Raw genomic sequence first — 22293 nt, forward strand, 5'->3', positions numbered from 1 at the left:
AAAAAAAAAAAAAGAAAACCAGGATGTGTTAGGGTATCTCCCCAGAAGGTGACAACCAAACTCTCCCTCAATTTGCCTCTTACATCGAAAGAATTCTGGGAGTAATGAAACTCATATCTGACCTTATAAGTATTGTTAAGGTTGAAGGTCATTCCTAAGGCTGTTATGGGCCATAGAACTGGACTAGGAACCAAAAATCCTAAAAGCCCTCAGTACCCCTTTACTGGCTACACAATCTCCACCTTGTTGAACATCCGTTTCCTCATCTCTGCTTTAGATCTGCCTGGACACCTCACTTCGCTGGACTGGGGGCCGGATGAAATTACAGGGTGTAGACTGAAAAACACTGCCTTACGTATACAATCATATCATTATACTTCCCAACTAATGGCTACAAAGCTGTGTGAAATAGAATTTTTTCATTTTATTTCTGAATAAGTTTCAAAGGTAAGTGACTGAACCTAAAAAAGAAAAAAAAAGGATAAAATCCCACTGGAAAATTTGGGAGGGAAATGCCTCTTCTCTAGGAAATTTGAACCAATGACTTTTTGATAGGAAGTGAACGTGGGCCATCCATTTATCTCAGGTGATTTCGTGACGTTTTCTGACTGCAGTTCAGATGCCTGGGAATGCGACAAGAATAATGCTATTTCATGAAAAAGGAAACTGCAGTCTGTGGCAGTGAAAAGCTGGTACAACAGACGCAGCTTCTAATAAAACCTACTTTCCTACGTTTGTGAAGCAATTCCTTTGAGTCAAACCACATGGAAATAAATGGTTCCGTTTAAATGAAGATAAAAAGAGCAGTGATGGAGCTGCTGAAAACTTCTCATTTTATTCCAGATGCCCACATCAGAAAATTCCATCTAATATTGTGCTAATTTTTTCACTGACATTTAGTTCTAAATGTCAAGTTGCACCAAAAATTTCCCTTGATTTTATGGTTCGCAGCCTTATTCAGTTGATAAAAACTGGGTTAGCATGATGTCATTTGACGATTCTCCAGTATGGGAAAGAGCATAAATGCCTAGGAGAGGAAAGAGACAATAAGAGTTACTGCTTCTATGTCGGAATCAAGCATGAGACCAAAATGAAAATATGCCTAGCCACGTCCTTACAACTCTGGACAGCTCCGGAAAGATGATAGGGAAAGCTACAGAATGTGTAGTTGGCTGATAGGCAGCCACATTTTCATTAATTTCCAAGAGACTTGCGTTTATCAGACATCTCTCATTTGAGAAGAGAAGCACCACAGCTTTCAGATACGGCTGAGAGATGAGATAAAGTAGGTTTGAGATCATCAAATGTAATTGCTAGAAGGAAACTTTGTGATCTCTTAGGTTTTTCATATTATTGACGAGGGACAAACATCCAAAAAGGTTAAGAGATTTGTAAACAACACTCAGGCTGGTTGGTGACAGTGATAACAGGACCTAAGGTTTCTGGGTGGGCACACTGGACATTTGGGGAGGGAAGCCTTTTCAAGTTCAAGCACCTGAACTTTATTTGGAATTCAAATAATTTTTCTTAGAATCTAACGTGAGTGGCCCATTTCTCTGCCCTCATAAAGATATTAACCTAATTTAACATGTAGTGAGACTTGGGCATTTAAATGTGACTTCAGCTTAACTTGTAACACAATACCTCTTCCTCACCCCTCTTGTTCCACTCTTCTCCTCCAGGCATATTGCAACTATTTGCAAGGCATACATATCAGTCTTCCTGTACCTGAATGTCATTGACTTTAGCAACAGCCAATAGATGAGGGTAAAAACAATGCATGGCACAGCTGGAGGGGACAGTGCTTTCTCACCCATAGCAAGTGGTGGCTTCTCCCTTTGCAGGAACATTTTAGAGGGGAGGGAATGCCTAATACCTGGCCCAGGCCCACTGCTCAGCTGCTGACACAAGGGGAGTGACTCTCCAGTAAGGACAAAATTGGTGTTCATCTAGCCACACTCCTGCACCCCATGACCCCAGTGATCAATGTCATCAATTTATATAATGTCTAAGTGAGGAAATGGTGGTAATTTGTGATGAGATTAAAAGGGACACCATGGGTCTCCATGACCCTCAAATCCCTAACAATGTTCGGTCAGCCCTGAGCACCATCCAGATGAACTTCAGACATATGAGCAGCTCATATTCCTATACTTCCCACCTGAGGTTTTTAAAAGTACCCCTTCAGGGGCGCCTGGGTGGCTCAGTCGGTTAAGCGTCCGACTTCGGCTCAGGTCACGATCTCACGGTCCGTGAGTTCGAGCCCCGCGTCGGGCTCTGGGCTGACTGCTCAGAGCCTGGAGCCTGTTTCAGATTCTGTGTCTCCCTCTCTCTCTGACCCTCCCCTGTTCATGCTCTGTCTCTCTCTGTCTCAAAAATAAATAAACGTTAAAAAAATAAAATAAAAAAATTAAAAAAAAAGTACCCCTTCAATTTTCCTCATGTGATATATTCATACTCTTTCTTCTATTTTTTATTAACCTTTGGCTTATTGTTAACTCACCTTTGTGTTGCAGTGGGTTGAAAGGCTTTGGGAATTTGGGTTTGGCAGATACATCTGTTGAGTTCTGCTGCATAAAAGAAAAACAAGTCATTCGGAAATTAATTCTATTCGTTTAGTGATGCTCTGCATTTCCGACATCTTAATGTCATTAGTGAACCTTTACTCCATTTACATGGTGCACTATTCTGTTTTATTAGAGTACTCCTTTCTTACGCTTTCTCCTGCTTTAATCTTTTTAAAATGCCTAAGGACTTATTTCTAAGTGAATCTTGTGTTCCTGTATATTCTCACAACTTCTAACAACAAACCAGAAAGAAGGGTTTTTTTTTGTTTAATTTTCTTTAATGTTTGTTTTTGAAAGAGACAGAACGCGAGTGGGTTAGGGGCAGAGAGAGAGGGAGACACAGAATCCGAAGCAGGCTCCAGGTTCCGAGCTGTCAGCACAGAGCCCGACGCGGGGCTCGAACTCACGAGCTGTGAGATCATGACCTGAGCAGAAGTTGGTCACTCAACCGACTGAGCCACCCAGGTGCCCCAAACCAGAAAGAAGTTTTAAAGAGGGCATTATTGGGGTGCCTGGGTGGCTCAGTCGGTTAAGTGTCCAACTTCAGCTCAGGTCATGATCTCACAGCTCGTGGGTCCCCATGTTGGGCTCTGTGCTGACAGCTCAGGGCCTGGAACCTGCTTCAGATTCTGTGTCTCCCTCTCTCTCTCGGCACCTCTCCTGCTCATACTCTCTCTCTCTCAAAAATAAACATTAAAATAAATAAATGAAATAAAGAAGGCATTATCTTTTTTCATGTCTATGCTTACATTTCTTTGGTTCACACATGTATCACTAGAAAAGAAACCCCAGGGGGGAAAAACAATAGTTCTATAAAAATGGTCTCAAATAAAACTTTGCCTTATTCTCACTCATCTTAGCATTCAAATCCCTTTGTGAATAATCCTTTAGCAACTGCTGCAGAGGCTAAATAGAGTTCAAAAATTTGAAAACTGAATTATCTCACTGAAATCAAATTTTTAAAATGAAGAATATGTTCTTATGGGGAAAGGTAAATGTGTTAAGATACACTGTATCCTTTTCCACTCAGCAGTTGATTTATTCATCAATTTAACATCTCCTATTGAGTACCACTGTATGCTAGACACTATGTTAGGCACCAGGAATAATTAGAAAGAATAAGATCCATTTTCTATCACTGTCCATATCATGAGGAAGCTAAATCAAGATGGAAGAAAAAAGGTTCTTGTTATATGCAGTGGGCAACCCAGTGATAGCTCCTGATTTTCATGGAAATATAGAAGTTGCTACCCCACATTGAGCTCTGGAAAAAGATTATCATAGAGAGAGGAATGAGAAATGTCTGAAACTTCCAAAGCAAAATAATTGATTTTCTAGATTCAGGACTTAGTAAACATATACTAAAGAAAAATTCTACGGTCATTATCATTGCTTTTAAAACTGCATCCTGCCCCATAGAGAGAGAAGAATCTTAGATTGCTTAGATTTCAACACACTCAGGGATTCTACATGGTCTGGGATAAAGCAGCCTCTTCAGACATGTTAATATATGGGGTTAAGCTCTTGGTCAAATAAAAGGACCTGAATCATTGGAACCATAAACAATTAAATAACTTCTCTCTGGAGGGAAATTCTGTAGGGGCCACCAGTGTCTGCCTCTTGGTGAAGAGTTGCAGAGAACATGGCTAGAGACAATGGAAGGGCCAAGAAGGGTCCCTGAGCCCTCAGCAAGGATTCGAGAGAAACTGCACCATGGGTCCACACAGTGTCATGGCGGCTTGAGGGATGGTCCTTGTGGAGAACACTGTGGACTACTTTCATTCCTTTCAGCCAACAACCCAAATTTCACTGCCCTTTTAAGACCCCTATTTTGACATCCATTTTTCCATCTCTTATTGGATAGCCTTTTCTCCTACTGTAAAAACAAAACAAAACAAAAAAGTATCCCGGTCTGAATTCTCTCACCCCCTGACCCAATCTGCACACGTTGCTCTATCTGCATCAAACTGATGCTTCCTGTGTCCAGGGAAGAGTCTGACCCCTCTGTCTTAAGTCGAGCCATTCCATGTGCCTTCCCAAGAATCTTCTTCCTTCAGTCATCCTTCCCAACCCCCGTTTGTCTTCAGACTATCTTTGCTGGCTCATCCCTCCCAGCATATGGACTTGCTCACGTCCTTGTGACTCAGCTCTACCATCACTGCTGTCCTGAGTCTGCGTCTGCTTTCCACCCTCACTCTCTTTTCTCTCATGACGAGTTTCTTGCAGGAACATTCCCACAGAGGTATCTTTTCCTCCCCTTCTCATTCCTCACCCGGGGTCATCTGGGTTCCTGTTTTACATTCAAACTTCCTCAGCATTGAAATGTGGCTTCAGCTTAACTTGTAACACAATACCTCTTCCTCATCCCTCTTGATCCACTCTTCTCCTCCAGGCATATTGCAACTATTTGCAACATACATATCAGTCTTCCTGTAGCTGAATATCATTGACTTTAGCAACAGCCGATAGATGAGGGTAAAAACGATGCATGGCACAGCTGGAGGGGACAGTGCTTTCTCACCCATAGCAAGTGGTGGCTTCTCCCTTTGCAAGAACATTTTAGAGGGAGGGGATACCTAATACCTGGCCCATGCCCACTGCTCAGTTGCTGACACAAGGGGAGTGACTCTCTGGTAAGGACAAAATTGGTATTCATCTAGCCACACTCCTGCACCCCATGACCCCAATGATCAATGTCATCAATTTACATAATGTCTAAGTGAGGAAATGGTGGTAATTTGTGATGAAATTAAAAGGGACACCATGGGTCTCCATGAGCCTTGGGAAATTACGAACACCCATCTTCTATTCTGCCAAATATACATTTATTTTAAAGCAAGTGAGCCACCTAACCCGAAAACAAAATCCCACTTTTGTCATCTGATTTAAAAATGACATTGGAAAAGGAGTACAAATCCACAAGATGCCTCAGTGACCACAGCTGCCTGCTGACCAGTGTCAACACTCTACATTAGAAACAGGGAGAAAAAACACTGTCGGGCATCCTTACTTTTGTTTTTGTTATAATTTATGTTGGGGTGTTTTTCTCTCTTTGGTTTTCAAATGAGAAAAATTCTGACTTCTTGCTTGGTGGGGTGGGGGGTGTCCTGTGTTACCTTGTTAACTTTAGGTTTTTCTATAATGCAGTCACATATGCTGTAGCTCCCTCCTTTTCTGAAGAATAGTGAGTGATTTCTTAGTTTCACTTTTCCTGGTTGAAGAGTTTGGTTCTTCAAGACATAAACTCAAAATCACAGAAAATCAGAACTTCTGCTTTGAGTGACCAGCCCAACAGTTAATATTAACAGTTGAAACAAAAATTAAAACCAAAAGGTACCATGTGACTTTCCTAAAATCATTCAGCCAATTGGTTACTGAGTCAGAAATACAGGGCAGGTATGCTCTCACAGGCCACCGATCCCTAACTCACAGCAATTCCCGGTACTAGGAAATGCAGAGCCAGGGAAAAATTTTAAGGTCAAAGGTTAATTTCTTCACAGTTGGGCTTTTTTTTTTTTTTTTTACTATTATTATTTCAAAAGATTATCTTGTCCCTTATAAAAATCTCTAAACACCATGTAGGTTTACATCGACTTAAGTCAGTTGACTTTTATCAAACACAAAAATCTCTGCTTTAGAGCTCGTTCTGAAAGGCCTTCAGTGTTTTGCTGAAAAGCAAAAGACTAAATTGACTTCAAAAATGCAAAATATGAACACAAAGGCGTTTGTTCCTACTATATTCTCCTTAAATGGATTGCACTATAATGGCAAAGAATGAAACAGGAATCCTCTGTTGCCATACAAATGTCTCAGTTTGTAGATTTAACAGCTACAGTTGCAAGGGACAGTTATACCCACTTAAGAGGGAAAACTCAGAGAGGACATTTCACATATTAGAAGTTAATCAAGGACTTCACCGTTTACTTTTATGAAAGCAAAATGGTCTACAGGAGGTCCAGAAAGTCATTCAGAGAAAAGGGTCTCACTGACTCTAGATATTGGCAGACAAGTCAGACTAAAGCAAATGATTGCTCTAAGGCAGTTGCCCACAAGAACTCCCACAGACCTCAGTGCTTGAACATCTTTGTAACTTTCCCTGCCTTCTCATTCATTCATTTATACACTCATTCATTCATTCACTCATTCATTGTCTCACTCACTCAACTTTATGAGTATTGACGCTGTGCTAGGAACCATGCCAGATAACAGAAATATAATGGTGCCGGAAACTCAAGGGGTTATGCAAAAGTGGGCTTGCTATAAAACTGCACACAGAGAAAAGTATGAAACCGGAACTTCAGGCATTGGACTCATGGCAGCAGATGATTACCTTTGATGCTTGCTTCTGAGAGCTTAAAGGAGACAATTTGTTGAACAGCAATTGTCGCAGCTATAAGGCAACAAAGAAATATTGAAGACAGGCACATATTCAATCATAAAAGACAAATCCAGAACAAAACTACAGATTGGAATTGTTGTTTACTAGAGGTATTTCCTGGAAGCACTTAATAGACCTTAACCATGGCTATCTGATGAAAGGATTTGTTATATTTGTTTGCTTTACCTATAAACAAATCTAAGATTCAACAAAGAACAACAGTACCAAAAGCTGTCATAATTCAGATCCTAGGCAAATAGTAATTTATAATAATTGCTAAGTTGAAATTTATCTTTGAAGTAAAGACTTTCCTGACCATGTGAATGATGCCATTAAGAGAATTATTTAGTCTCCTCAAGAACAGCAAATTGCTTCTCTGTAAACAGGGATTTTGGATATGTGCTAAAATTGTGCTAATTATAAAATATTCTTATCTTCTTATTAAAACAAAGTCCATATCGCTTAGCTTACTGTCTTTACGTCTCTCAACAGACTTGCTCAAAGCTTGGGCAAAATAATGAAACAAGTTGATATAAAATTTTTTCTATAATCTTTTGCTCACATTGGTTGTCCTTCATTAGAGATTTTATTTAATGTTAAAGGCTATTTAATATTTACCATATAAAACTCTAGAAATATGGGAGGAGATACTCCTTCCAGCATGTTCTAAGTAAATGCATACATTTAATCGAGGAGAAACAGAAAATTCAACCTTCCTGAAAGTACTTTCGCTCTTCAATGACTGCCAAACGGTGGATAAAAGTGGCAAAATGAAAAGTAAAAACAATTTCCCTTTTTTGTCTACAATGTTCACATTATATGTTGTGATTAGTTCTATATAGTTTTATTTTCAGAGGTGAGTATTTCCACTGAGTCTTCCTGAGTCTGCCTTTTATAAAATTATAAAATTTGATTACAAAAGTACCCAGGGTCTCATCTCTATTGTGAATAAGAGCCCAGAAATCTTATTGGGTTGGATGCCTGGATTAGAAGAAGAAAGAGATAAAGAGAGAAATGAACACACATACCTTACTATCCCAGAGCATTCCAAAACATAAGATGAAAAAGCCCTAAAAAAAAAAAAAAAAGAATAGATCACGTGCATGGTCTTATCTTTTCCAGAAAAATGAAGCACTGATATGTACTACTATTCTATCACCCAACATGGAAGTTGTTTTCTTGTCTGTCTTCCTACTAGACAGTGGGCTCCTTGAAGGCAAGGACCCTGGGTCACTCCCCAGTGCCTGGCATAACACAAGCACTCAAAAATGTTTGTGTCGAATGTATAAAGAAGTGAGTGAATAAAGTTTTAAATGCATGCTGAGGGGCGCCTGGGTGGCTCAGTCAGTTGAGCACCGACTTCGGCTCAGGTCACGATCTCACGGTTCGTGAGTTCGAGCCCCGCGTCGGGCTCTGGGCTGATGGCTCAGAGCCTGGAGCCTGCTTCCGATTCTGTGTCTCCCTCTCTCTCTGCCCCTCCCCCGTTCATGCTCTGTCTCTCTCTCTCCCAAAAATAAATAAACGTTAAAAAAAGTAATAATAATAAATAAATAAATAAATACATGCTGAGATTTCTTTTCCCCTTTGTGTCATCCTACACCCAATACAAATCACTTCCATCTGCCTCTATATCTTAGTCTTTCTTTAGAATAGGCATTAAATAAACATTGACTAAACATTTATGACAGCAGTGGGCATTGAGGTCCAACCCTAAGATCAAACGGAGGACCTTTAGCTGCACCCTTTCCATCAGGTCCACCCTTGGGGAACCCCTGGAAGAGGCTTTCTTGTACCTTGGAATCCTCTTCCCTGTCAGAGCACCCTCAACTGGTGCCTGTTCGCACAGCATATCACCACGGGTCTGCCCTCAACAGAAGCTCCCTAAGCCTGTCACCATTAGGTCCGTGCTTTCGAGGTTTGCCCTCTGTCCTACCACTGAAAACATTCACCAGTATGCTAACATAGGTGGAAAACCACTTGCTTTTAGAAGACGTTATTAGCGTCTGCTATGTGCCAGGCACTGTGCTAAGAGCTAACTTATGCCATTTCATCTTCATATCTACTTTATGATACAGGTAATGATATTATCCCTGTTTAACAGATGGAAGAATTGAAAGAGAGATTAAATAATTTTTTTTTAGTGGTCACAGTTGATAACGTGACATATTTGAGCTGAGACCTATTCAAGTACAGAGCTCAAATGTTTAACCACCACCTTCCCGAATCATTGTCCAGAGGGGACCAGCAAATTTTCGTCAAACCAGGATTAAAGGCTCTCTTCCAGACTCATCAAATCCTAAAGATTACTTTGTCTACCTCCTCTCTGACCACTCTCTGGTTGTGGAATGTAAAACCCATGCTTTGCAGCAGGGGTAGGCCAACTTTTTCTGGAAAGAGCCAGAGAGGACATGTTTTAGGCTTTGCAGGTCATACGATCACAACTGCTCAGTTTTGCCAGTGTAAAGAAAGCAGCCGCAGACCGTATCTAAAAAAACTGTTGTGGCTGTCTTCCAATAAAACTTTATTTACAAAAACAGAGCTGGCTACAGTTTGCCAGCTCCTGCTCTGTCATGCTCTAGAGACTTCCTTTGCACCATGCAGAGTCAACAATCACTCTTGATTTCTTTCCCTTTCCCTGTGTGCTTTTGCAGAGAGGTCTGCCCAAGAGAAAGGGGACTGAGTCAGCAGCAAGAGGGATTAACGTTAGCTATATGAACTCAAACAGATTTCAAATCCTGGGATGGAGGGGTGCCTGGGTGACTTCAGTCGGTTGCGTCCGACTTCGGCTCGGGTTGTGATCTCATGGTTCACGAGTTCGAGCCCCGCATCGGGCTCTGTGCTGATGGCTCAGAGCCTGGAACCTGCTTCAGATTCTGTGTCTCTCTCTCTCTCTCTCTGCTCCTCTGCCACTCACGCTCTGTCTCTCTCTCAAAAATTAAAATCCTGGGATGGATTACTGAAGAAGTCTAATATTCTGCTTCAGTATAAGAATAACTCTTGGAAAATATGGATCCTTTTGTTTGTTTGTTTTCTATTCACTGTTGCCAGGCAGTGTTGGTTTACAGACCTGGTGGGGCCGGGAGAGGAGATAACCTCCAGAGTGGTATTACCAACCTCAGTTCTCTATAATCATTCCCATCACCTGATGATATAAGAAGTTATTCTTATTGTTCTTACCTGGAATGCATTGAGTAATGCAAAAATAACATGCCAAGCCAGATTCCGGTTGTCCACTATTGTTCCTATGCCAAAGCCCCAGGTGAGGCCCAGCAGAGGGGTCAGGATGAGGAGGCTCTTCCCCATGCGGACAATAGTGGCCTTGTTGTCCTGACTCGGCCTTTCTCCAACAGTGGGCCTCCAGAGCTTTGTGAGAACTAATAGCACCACAACCAAATTCACAGCCACAATAGTCAGTGCAGGAACAGCAAAGGCCAAGAGGGGTTTGCTCTTATCAGACCAATTAAGCCAACACACGTCTTTCCTTTCGTAGCCATTGCCAGGTTGCGTGACGGCAATGGTGATGACAGATATGATGAGAGGGCACCCATAGCCCAGGCAGAACCCGAAAGCCATCATCAAATGCAGGCCCATGTGATGGAACACAAAGAGGATCCGATAAGCTAGCAGGATGCCAAGCATGAGCATCCAAAAGAACAAGGAGAGGTAGAAAAAGTGCATAAAAAACACTGCAGCTATGCAGACTCCAGAAAAGCTTACTGTGGAGTCTGCAGTGGCAGCAACGATAAACCAAACATCAGCAATCAGGAGGCACAAGGCTATGTTCACCATGCAAATATGGCGCGTGTAGGAAGTTTGGTTTTTCTTGACCTGCTTCCAAAATAGAGCTTCGAAGATTAGGCATAAGGTGAGACTTCCGATGGAGATGCCCAGTCCCACAAAAGTGATCCATTTCACAAAGGGGATGATGGCAGGGGGGACAAAGGGTGACATCAGTATGGAGAAGGAGGTCAGGTGAGTACATTGGCACGTCACCGTGTCTGGAGTTTCATTCACTAGGTGGCAGCCCGCATTGTTCCATTGCAAATGCCTGAAATCCCAAAACACACAGTGAGGCTGGCTCAGATTTGACTCTGTCTTGGGAAAAAACAGGAAAATTTCATTTATGGAATAGTTTTGGATAACCGTGGATATCACTGGCCCATTGACCTGAGCATTTCCATTTTTGGCGATGGATAGAATATTCCCCAGGGTCAATGAGGCCATGCTGATAATAGTTTCTGGAAAGGACCACTGGAATTGGTCTGACCCAATTAACACATGGCCTCTGATGGGAATGGAAGTATTTGGGGGGAATATTTTAGCCTCATAGCTGTAACCCATCTCAAGTTGGCTTTGGGACCCTGGAATCCCTCTCCAGTGAATGAATTCCCGAGAGAAACTCAGGGGCAGAGCTGTCGAAGGTACGAGGCTGCTGATGTTTTCCAGTGTCTCCAGTAATCGTGAGCTGGCATGCTGTTCTTCCCGCAGTAACACCGTCCAGTTGGTTACTGATGCTGAATTAAGGATGTGGTCAGCAATACTGATGACATCCTAAAATACAAGGATGAAAGTCGGTTTGCATTTTGAATAAGCAGTTCAGAGGACTAAGAGCAGAGAGTCATTAGAATATTAAGTATACTACAATAGCGGGGGCGCCTGGGTGGCTCAGTCGGTTGAGCGTCCGACTTCGGCTCAGGTCATGATCTCACGGTTTGTGAGTCCGAGCCCCGCATCGGGCTCTGTGCTGTCAGCTCAGAGCCCAGAGCCTGCTTCGGATTCTGTGTCACCTTCTCTCTCTGCCCCTCCCCCACTCGTGCTCTGCCTCTTTCTGTCTCTCAAAAATAAATAAATGCAAAAAAAAAAAATTTTTTTTTTTTCAAAAAGTATAGTACAAATGCCCAGAGAGTTGACTCGGTTGAGGACCACATTCAAATTCATCAGCAATAATCAGCTTAGTTGCTCTGCACGGTGGAAGCTTTGGGTTAAGAAACTTGGGTCAGCAGAATCATAGAAGTCTCAGAGTGATCTCCCGGGGGCATTCATATGCACACTGGGGATCCAGCATGGCTGACAAAGAATCCTGTGATGTGGGTTGCATCAGGGCCCATTTCTGTCCTCAGAGATGACCAACATGGCTGCCTTATTAATAGTTCAGCTGAGGCTCAAGGAGTAAGATGTTATTTTGAACTGCTCTCCAACATTATGTTTCTTTTGCTAACATCAGAAGTTCTAAATTCATGTCATGGACGTTCAAGTTTTAATCCATGTGTGTTTATGACCATTTAATAGAAGAGAATATAAAGTAAAAATCCTTAAAAACTGGACAAGCAACCAAGAAGCATGGAATTGTTGTGGGTTTTAAGTGTCAGTCTTAGTTTAAGAGATTCCTTTTCCTAACAAGCCCTTGAAAGGTGGACCGTGTCTCTGGCTTATGGCTCAGGTTCCCAGGCATTGTCAACGCCCCAGGCGTTGTCACTCTGACTGAGTCTCACCCTAAATGAGCCCTCTGTGGCTTCTTGCCCTGAGTCCCATAGCATGCTTCTTGTACTGCCCCTTGGAACCTCTGCCTTCTTTTGGTTTCTGTTTGCCTGCTCTGTGCTCTTCATTTTATTTTTAAATTTTTTGTGTCATTTTGTTTTAGCTGGCTTCTAGTAAACAGCACAAAGCCAGGCTTTAAAAAAAATTTTTTTGAGCATCTTTCCTTTGATTCAGGGAGTTTAGCCTATTTATATTTAATGTCATCTCTGACATATCCATTCTATAATCCAGTTGTGTAAAATATTATGTACTTTAACATACACAATGCATGTATCCAAAATGGTTGGAAGGACATTCAGTTAAGAAATATTTATTGAGTACCTTCTATGTGCTACTTGTCATTTTGTCATTTTCTAGGCACTGAGGTGATACCTGAAATGTAAGCAATGGCTATTCTAGGGTGACCAGATTACATATCTTATTATTATTTTTCGCCTATTTGCATTTCTTAGTAAGCAAGTTTTACTTGCATAAATTTTAAGCTATTTTTTATTTGTTTGTTTGTTTGTTTGTTTGTTTGTTTTTGAGACAGAGAGCATGTGCACGCTCGAAGGGGAGGGGCAGAAGGAGAGGAAGAGAGAGAGAACCTAAGCAGGTTCCATGCCCAGCCTAGTGCTTGATATGGGGCTCGATCTCACAACCATGAGATCATGACCTGAGCCAAATCAAGGGTCAGACACTTAACCGACTGAGCCTCCCAGGTGCCCCTAAACTAATTTTTAAATATCCAAACTAGGGGCGCCTGGGTGGCTCAGTCGGTTAAGCGTCCGACTTCAGCTCAGGTCACGATCTCGCGGTCCGTGAGTTCGAGCCCGCGTCGGGCTCTGGGCTGATGGCTCAGAGCCTGGAGCCTGCTTCTGATTCTGTGTCTCCCTCTCTCTCTGCCCCTCCCCCGTTCATGCTCTGTCTCTCTCTGTCTCAAAAATAAATAAACGTTAAAAAAAAAAATTTAAATATCCAAACTAAACCTTGAATTCCCCGGTCAAAATGAGGGAGTTCTTAAAATATATACTACTAAAATTAGAGCTTTTAGCCACAGGAAATATAACTGCAGAGACAGGAGAAAGTTGGCACCTATGCCACACAGTGGAGAAGCTCATTCCTTCCTCTAAGCCTGCCTAGAGGCAGCCCCTCTTTGAACTCACATAATCAATCCTGTGACTTCATTGTACACTGTGGAGGAAGCAGTAAAGCTCATACAAAGACTGTTACATGACTCTTCAGTCTTTTTTTCCCAAAGCTTATTTTGAGAGAGACAGAGAGGGAGAGAGAGAGAGAACACGAGTGGGGAAAGGGCAGAGAGAGAGGAGCGAGGAAATTTCAAGCAGGCTCCACACCGTCAGCACAGAGCCTGATGTGGGGCCTGAGAGATTGTGACCTGAGCCAGAATCAAGAATCCACCCTCTTTGGTCTTTTTCAGTGGTGCGTCTTCAACTCAGGCTTTTATCATTCTTCCTAAGAGACGGAGCACACCTAAGGTGAATTCTTAGGATGCCTAGGTGACTCGTCAGTTAAGTGTCCCATTCTTGGTTTAGGCTCAGGTCATGATCTCACAGTTAAGGAGACCATGCCCCACATCAGGGATTCTTTCTTTCCCTCTCTCTCTCTCTCTCTCTCCCCTTCCCCAACCTCTCGGGATAAATAAATAAACTTAAAAAAAAAAATACAGTGAGTTCTTCTAGCACAGGCAGACCATACCTCCATGGTTGAATTGGACACCTTGAAATGACTTGACAGTGACAGAGACAAGACGTTGTCCAGAATGGACACCACTGAAGCCAGATTGCCAGCTGTAGTTGATGGGTTTTGCCGAATGACGACTGAAAGATTTCTCACCAAGGATGACACAGCTGCCTCAGTGGCATTGCCTGCGATCACACTGAAATTCTAGGAATAAAAATGGTTAAGTTCTAGAGAACAACAAAATGCTTGTGTTTCATATACATTTTTACCCTGATTATACAGAAACTGATATTCAGTGAGATTTGGTGACTTTCCAAACTACACAGCGGGAAGTGGAAAGGTAGGCTCTACTGGCACTAAGTCCTATGTTATATCCACCATACGATGCCAAGAAATCCTTGTGGGATGAGAAGACAAAAGGACATATGTGGAGATAGGACTACACTTTGTCATTGGATTAAGAGTTTTGCTTCTTCCTTCAGGCTCCCCTCTGCCTTCGCTACACTGAGCTAGCTTGAAAGGCAGCCAAGAAGGGATATTCCTTTCCGTTCAAAGTCAACCCAGGAATCAGATCCCATCTGTTTTCCTTTTTGCTCTCCTCAACTGACAGTGCTGTTCTCTACTCAGAGCACCTGGGATCTGCCTGCCCTCACACTTGGAGGGGACTAGTCCCAGCTATGGTCCCTGTCTGGAACCGATGTAGAGAAGGCAAGAACAAGGATAGACTCCAGAAGCCATCTGGTCCAATCTCCCTCCCCAGTTTACAGATGAGAAAACTCAGAAAGGAAGCAGTAAACTTTCTATAGTCTTCTGAGAAAGATCATTCTGAGTTTCATCTACAATAGCAGGGTCTCTGGCTGGGAGATAAGTTCTGCTCAATATGGACATCGATTTGCAAAATAGTGTCTGTGAACTGATCTCAGAGTCCCTTCTTTCTTTTTCTTGAGTTCTAATCCCTCGCCATTTGCTTCCATCTTTCTATCCACCTTGCCTTAAGGACCTGAAGCTTTCTAAGGAAACATCATGTGGAGGTCATAGTCCAGGACTGGATATCAAGTGATCATGTTTTTAGTTCAGTGCTATTGCTACCAGAGGGACCATTAGCCTCTTAGTCTTTCAATTCCTGATCAACAAAAACGGGTTGATAAGCCAGATGGCCCTTGAGATCCATTGCAGCTCTGTCATCGTATATGGTTCACCCCTGGCTGACCCACTCCCTGCCCAGGTTTCTGATGTGTGATCCTCTCACTTGTTCTGAGTTTACAGCTTCTGACTCACACCTTCACTTAGATCTTTGATCCCCCGGCTTTCTGGGCTTCTAAGGCCAGCTTAGTTGCTGTTTTGCTATCTTAGAACTCTTCAGCATTGACTCATTCGTCTGTAGCACCCTCCCCACTAGAAACATCAACTCTGACTTGTTCTGACTCTCTCGGCTTCCACCTGGACTCTGCTACCCATGCCCACACTCCCTGGGGTTGCCAGGCTCTGATAACACCCTCGACCTCTGTGCACTAACCACCGAGACAAATTGATATATTATCTACTGCCTAGCCCACGCTCACTGGGGGATGCCCACCGTGAAATTCAAAACACGAGACAGACACGCTTCACCTTCTTCAGTTCGTCCAGCTGAGAGTGTACACATGTCTCCCTGAGGACCTGCCACCCAGAGGGCTGGCACCTGGCTGTAATGTTTCCAGCGTAGCCACTGCTACAGGGAACAGTGTACTCGTCATTCCCGGACCCAAATCCAAAGACAATGCTGTTACACTGGGCTGGGAAAAAAATGGAAACAGAGAGGAAAAGTGTCTAAATATCCCGGCGTGCCGTATAAACCATACGGCAGTGCTTTAGAAGTCATATTTTCAGAGACAAAACCCAGGCAAAATTTAGGAGTAGAAATCTGTCCTTGATGCCCAGCTTCAGCCTTGTCAGTACCCTTTTGTCCTTTCTGGCGCCTTCCCCAAGGCTGGCTGGTGTCTGATCTGTGCCAGCACTCTTGCTTTTGATGGGCTATCAGCTAGTAAGCCGCAGGTGGAAATAAGACAGGGTGCAATCACTCTCAGGAAAGAGTTTCACTCTGCAAGGAAGTGTCAGAAAATCAGAAACTCTTCCAGGAGCGAGGGAACAAAGTAGTAATGATACGGTTGAAAGAGGAGCAGTTGCCGTGGTAGGGTGGCACGTGTGTTCCTTTGAAAGCTTCTCACATTGTGACCAGTCACGAGTTTCAGTCGTTTCCACCACAGCCTGCTGAAAAGCCCATCTTCCACAGTGTCTGCCCTGGGAACTGGAGACCAGATCGCACCGAAATAGTCCACTGAAGCTGAGTTTCATCATGGTGACGGGGGAAAGGCTGACTGTGTCTATGGAAAGTCAGTCTTAGAACAATCCTGTATCAGAAACATTTCCAGTCTACTCCCCGAAGACACAAGTAAGCGACTAATTAAGGGACTCCCGTAACCTGAGCCAGGGAAGGGAATTGGGTAGTACCTTTTCCAAATACTCTGAAAGAGCCGTCTTCTAGTGGGAACAGCTTGCGAAGGCCTGCCTTCACCTTCTCAGCCACCTGTTCGATGGCTGACAGCAGCTCAGATGTGCTGCTGGAACCCACAACTTCAAACCCAGCAATGATGCTTCCATCCCTATAATGACTATGTGGAAAGAAAAATGAGATTCATTCAGTCACGCGGGGCCTGCTGTGTGTATGCACGGCATTGGGTCCACAGGAACACATCAAACAGATTTGGTCCCTGCCTTCATGAAGCTTACATTCTAGTGGAGAAGACAAGGCAAATAGGGAACAAGTGACCAGCATACATAAACAATTATACATAATTTATATAACATAAAAATATACATATATATATATATAATATATACATTTAGTTAAGTGTTATGAGAGACAGGTGCAATGATAAGAATAGCAGGTGGAGGGGCACCTGGGTGCTCAGCTGACTGAGGGTCTGACTCTTGATTTCAGCTCAGGTCATGATCCCCGGGTCATGGGATCAAGCCCTGAAGCTGGCTTCGTGCTGAGTATGGAGCCTGCTTGAGATGCTCTCTCTCCCTCTGCCCCTCTCCCCTGCTCGTGTGTTCTCTCTCTTTCCAGAATAAAATAAAATAAAATAAAATAAAATAAAATAAAATAAAATTGCTTTAAAAAATAAGAATAGCAGGTAGAGATGAGGCTCACTTTAAATAAGGCTGGGTAGAAAAGGCTTTTCTGTGCAGAGAGTCTCTGAAGCTGAGGCCCAAATGATGAGAAGAAAAGCTAGTATTGCAAAGAACATCGATGTAGCGTGTCAGCAGGTGTGAAGGCCCGCATGCAGGAAAATGTCTATGAGTGGGATACATTGAAAGACTAGCTTCCAGGGGTGCCTGGGTCGCTCAGGTCATGATCTCACTGGTCCCAGGGTCGAGCCCTGAGTCAGGCTTTGTGCTGACAGCTCAGAGCCTGGAGCCTGTTTCAGATTCTGTGTCTACCTCTCTCTCTGCTCTTCCCCCGCTTGCTCTCTCTCTCTCTCTCTCTCTCAAAAATAAATAAACATTAAAAACAATCAAAAAAAAAATAAAGTCTAGCTGCCAGGTCAAGAACCGAAGTTGCTTCTCAATGTGCAAATTCTTCAACGTAGGCTTCAATTATCCAGGGAGAATACATTGGGTTCAACAAAATCAGTATAAGTTAGAGGACAAAAATTAATTAATTACCTAATTAACTAATTCTAGCATAACTAAGTTTTCAATGAGCAGGAGAGAAATGGTGGAAGATGATATTAGATAAGCAGTCAAGAGCCAGATTGAATAGGGCCTTAGAGTTTGAATTTTATTTTTTATTAAAAGGTTTTATTCTTTAGTAAAAGTCAGTGGTATGCTCAGGTTTATTGCTGAAGAGCATCACTCTGGCTGCTGCATAGAATGGACTGAAGAGAGGGAAGCGGGGAAACAGGAGGACCCATTAGGAAAGAGGTGATGGTGGCTTGAACTTGGGTGCGGTGTATGTGGAGAGAAATGGCCAGGTTGTACTTGAAGACTGAGCCACTGGAATTGCTAAGGATGCTGGGAATGGAGAAAAGAACCGGTCAAGAATGACTCCAAGGGATAGAAAAAACAAATTGCGGTGCATTCATACAATGGAATAGCACTTGGCAATAAAAAGGAGGCAGCCCCTGACACTCAGAAAAACAAGAATGACCCTCGAAGACATTATGCTGAGGGAAAGAAGTCAGACACACAAAACAATTACACATTGGGTGATTCCATTTGTATGAAGTTCTAGAATAGACAAAACTAGCCTATGATGATAGAAAAATGAGCAGTGGTTATTTCTAGTGGCAGGTGGGGCATCGGATTGGCTAGAAAGAGGCACAAGGGAACTTTCGGGGTGATGAAAATGTTCTGTCTTATTAAAAGGTGGCTGATGCAAGCATTTGTCAAAGCTTATTCAACCGCACACATGAGGTTTGAGCGTATCACTGTACATAATTATATCTCAGTAAAAAATGATTAGAAAGGATGACTCCAAGTTTGGGTCTCTGCAACTGGAAGACTAGCACCACTGTAACTGAGATGGGCATGATAGCAGGAGAAGTAGGTTAAAGGTTCTGAGAAGAAAAGTTGGAGGACCCCTGTTTTGGACACATTATATGTGACGTGCCTGCTAGAACATCAAGTGGAGATGCTAACAGGCAATTGGATATTTGGGTTTGGACTTTATGAGAAGAGCCAAGCTCAAGTAATAAATTTAGAAGCCACCAGCATACACATGGTGTTCGAAGTCATGAAAACAAGTGAGATCACATATATTAAGTTAATCCTGCAATAATTCCATGAGGTACACATTGTATTAGCCCCATTATGTAGATGAGGGAGCTGGAATCCTAAAGAGAAGTTGGGTCAAGCAATTATTAGTTATTAACTGATACTCCAAATATCAAATTCTTAATCACTACACCGAACTACCACTCACAATGTATGAATAAATCCAAATATTCTTTTAGGTAGTGAGAATCACAATGTCTTTGCATCAATATGGTTCTTCTATCAAGAAAACATTGTTTACAAAATATTTTCCTGCCTATTATTTCATTTGATTTAATGAAGCTAAATCAGATTCCACATGTATTAACAGTACTGTTTAACAGAGAAGTAAATTGAGACACTAAGAAATTAAGACTTACTTTAAATCATATACATAAAGAGTGAAACCTAAATAATAGTATTTTATAGACTTATGCCTACTTTAGCTTTGATTTTTTTCTACAAATTATTGGAGATAGCTTATAAGACATTTAGAATGGAATATACATTGGAAATATAAATGGAGGGGCACCTGGGTGGTTCAGTCAGTTAAGCGTCCAGTTTCAGCTCAGGTCATGATCTCACAGTTCATGAGTTCAAGTCTCACATCGGGCTCTGTGGTGACAGCTCAGAGGTTGGAGCCTGCCTACGTATTCTGTGCCTCCCTCTCTCTCTCTCTCTACCCCTCCCTGACTCACACTCTGTCTCTCTGTCTCTCAAAAATAAACATTGGAAAAAAAATTTTTTTTGAAGAAATATAAATGGAAAGCCAGGCCCAAGGTAAAGAAAAATATGAATATTGAATACAAAAATTACTGATTAAGTTTCAAGTTTGTCTATGCATTCAGTGACTGCAAAGTCAGAAGGAAAATATGATTCATTGTATAGACTTTAGTATAAGAAAAAAGAAGTGGGGCACCTGGGAGGCTCATTTAGTTAAGCGTCCAACTTCAGCTCAGGTCGTGATCTCGCGGTTTGTGAGTTTGAGCCCCGCATCAGGCTCTGTGCTGACAGCTCAGAGCCTGGAGCCTGCTTCAGATTCTGTGTCTCCCTCTTTCTCTGCCCCTCTCCCACTCACACTCTGTCCCTCTCTGCTTCAGAAATAAATAAACATTAAAAAAAGAAAGAAAGAAAAAAGAAGCAGTGTCCTTCCTAGTGTTGAATTTTAAAGAAAATTATCCACATGGGCCCTTATATAAGAACATGGGATATCTGGAAGGATAATATCCAGGACAGCATATTGATGACAAATGCTGTTGAAAATTTCCTATAGCTATTCTTTAAGTTAACTGTGAAAAAAAAAAAATATATATATATATATATATATATATATATATGAAGTCAAGTTCTCTGACCTCTAAGCCACTTCCTCTATCCAGCAGATTATAAATAGTTAGTAATCAATGTACACATGGCTAACTAACCATATAACTTTTGGAATGAAAGCATAAACAAAAAGATAATTTACTAAATATCTCTTTATTTGCTGTAGACAATGCCTACTGGGTTATGAGTTATGGTGCACACATGATACCTGCAGAAAAATATAATGGTTCGCCATAGGCTGCTCCCACGGCTCCCAGTTATACAGCTTTGTACCATATCTCCCTGTGCTTAGGACAGAGAAAAACCATCCCTCTGCAACCCATAACCCTCATCTCCACCCCTCATCCTGTTCCATACGTGCACACCACGATCTCCTGCTTCATCCCAAGTTCTCCCACTGTGGGTTTGCAGTTGCAGTCTCTAACCTATAGCTTGGAGAATGCCATTCAATATTTAAGTTTCCTCTTCTGACATTTAAAAGCATTACAGACTTTTGTCTAGTTTTAGTAAGAATACTAGAAAGACCAGTTCTGCCCTATTTTCTGTCAAGGTCATTTGGGAACCTAGCACTAGGAATTCTGCAGGATGGGTGCACAATTCTGAGGATGTCCTTCTAAGGCCATTGTGTTACTTACCGAAATTGGGTGACATGAACCGACTCAAAATCTTGAATTCTTTTGAGTGCTTCTTTAAGCTTACAAACAGAAAAAAGGGTGACATGTTGATCTTTGCCCCCATTCGAAGAAGATATTTAAGCAAAAAACTGATGGAGATAATAAATAAACCAACAGAACCACTGAGCAAAGAGATACTACAAGAGGTAGTTGCTATTATACAAATATAGTTCAAATGGCACTTGAGAATGTACACACACACACACACACACACACACGAGTCACGCCATTTATTTTTTAGTTTGCTAATAAAGATGGAAGAACCAATTTGTTATAAGGGGGGATTGGGTGCCAGATAACACAAATTTACCCCCGAAATGTATGTTTTCTCCCTCATAAAAATACGACATGAATTTCCATATGCATTGAAACTGAATCTATTGGAAAGTATCTGTGTATGTCTTCAGTGAAAATCACATCTGAACCATCATCCGAGGCAGACGGGCACTGACCGAATTTTTGGATGACTTCATTATATAGTCCAGAATTTTTCTCAATAATTCTATTTAGCCTCTAACAAGAGAAGCTTCCTTCCGGAACAAATCCCAGATGCTGACAATTGAGCCTAGATCATGAAAATTTTCTTTTGACAAATAAAAAAACAGAAAACAATCAAGAAGACTCGGTAGGATATGACTCACATAAATGAGCAAAAGTGAACACAAGAGAAATGGAACGAAGTCAATTACTAAAACTCTCCCAGAAAGAGAATGTTCAATGTACGTCAGTTGTGAGCTATGTGATTAACTGTTCTGTAATAACTCATTGAATGTGAATGATTAAGAATATGCATTAAATAAACACGCGGAATTGAAAACACTTGAACTTATGTTTAGCCAACAATTTCTTATGTAATAAGCAGAAAGTGCTTACTTGAATTTCAATTCCAGTTGTATACTTGGAATATGAAGGAGAAGATGAATTCAAAAGGTCTTTGGTAAATCGTTCATTGATTTTGAAAGTGCCCCAAACCTCTACGGGAAATAAAAAGAGGTTGATGGATATAAAAATTATTCGCTTGAATTTATGACAGCATAAAATTACAGAAGTACATTTGGAGCCCATCTATTTAACAGCAGTATTTCAATTTCTTTTTGTAATGAATGTTCACCTAAAATAATATAGGAAGTGTACATAAAACTAGATTTTCAACCGTGAATTTGTAACGTAACAGGAAAGTGCTGGTGATCAAGACAACTTTGTAAGTAGGTAAACGTGTGGCCACCATGTGTGGTTAAAAAAAAAAAAAAAAAAAAGCAGTCACTTAACCCTGAAATATATGCCCATCTAGGCTTTGAACTTAAATACTGTCCCCATTAAAAATTAAAAA

The 22293-nt window shown here is 41.8% G+C and overlaps 1 protein-coding gene across 4 annotated transcripts in view; it reads right to left on the reverse strand.

The window, feature by feature from the left end:
* Positions 1-686: 686 nt before the first annotated feature.
* Positions 687-22293, reverse strand: part of ADGRF1 (adhesion G protein-coupled receptor F1) — a 46152-nt gene continuing 24545 nt past the window's right edge. For 2 of the 4 annotated variants that reach the window (XM_042938992.1, XM_042938993.1), the window contains exons 7-16: positions 21837-21937; positions 20925-20983; positions 16657-16817; positions 15778-15941; positions 14182-14370; positions 10123-11496; positions 7974-8015; positions 6898-6957; positions 2504-2570; positions 687-1027 (exon numbers count right to left, since the gene is read on the reverse strand). In XM_042938992.1, the coding sequence (XP_042794926.1) occupies positions 954-1027; positions 2504-2570; positions 6898-6957; positions 7974-8015; positions 10123-11496; positions 14182-14370; positions 15778-15941; positions 16657-16817; positions 20925-20983; positions 21837-21937 (2291 nt within the window). In that variant the 3' untranslated portion in view covers positions 687-953. Of the gene's footprint in view, positions 1028-2503; positions 2571-6897; positions 6958-7973; positions 8016-10122; positions 11497-14181; positions 14371-15777; positions 15942-15987; positions 16247-16656; positions 16818-20924; positions 20984-21836; positions 21938-22293 lie in introns of those variants that run through there. The other 2 variants (XM_042938994.1, XM_042938995.1) reach the window with 2 other exon arrangements.

This window comes from Panthera leo, chromosome B2 (assembly GCF_018350215.1).
Source record: "Panthera leo isolate Ple1 chromosome B2, P.leo_Ple1_pat1.1, whole genome shotgun sequence".
NCBI lineage: Eukaryota > Metazoa > Chordata > Mammalia > Carnivora > Felidae > Panthera > Panthera leo.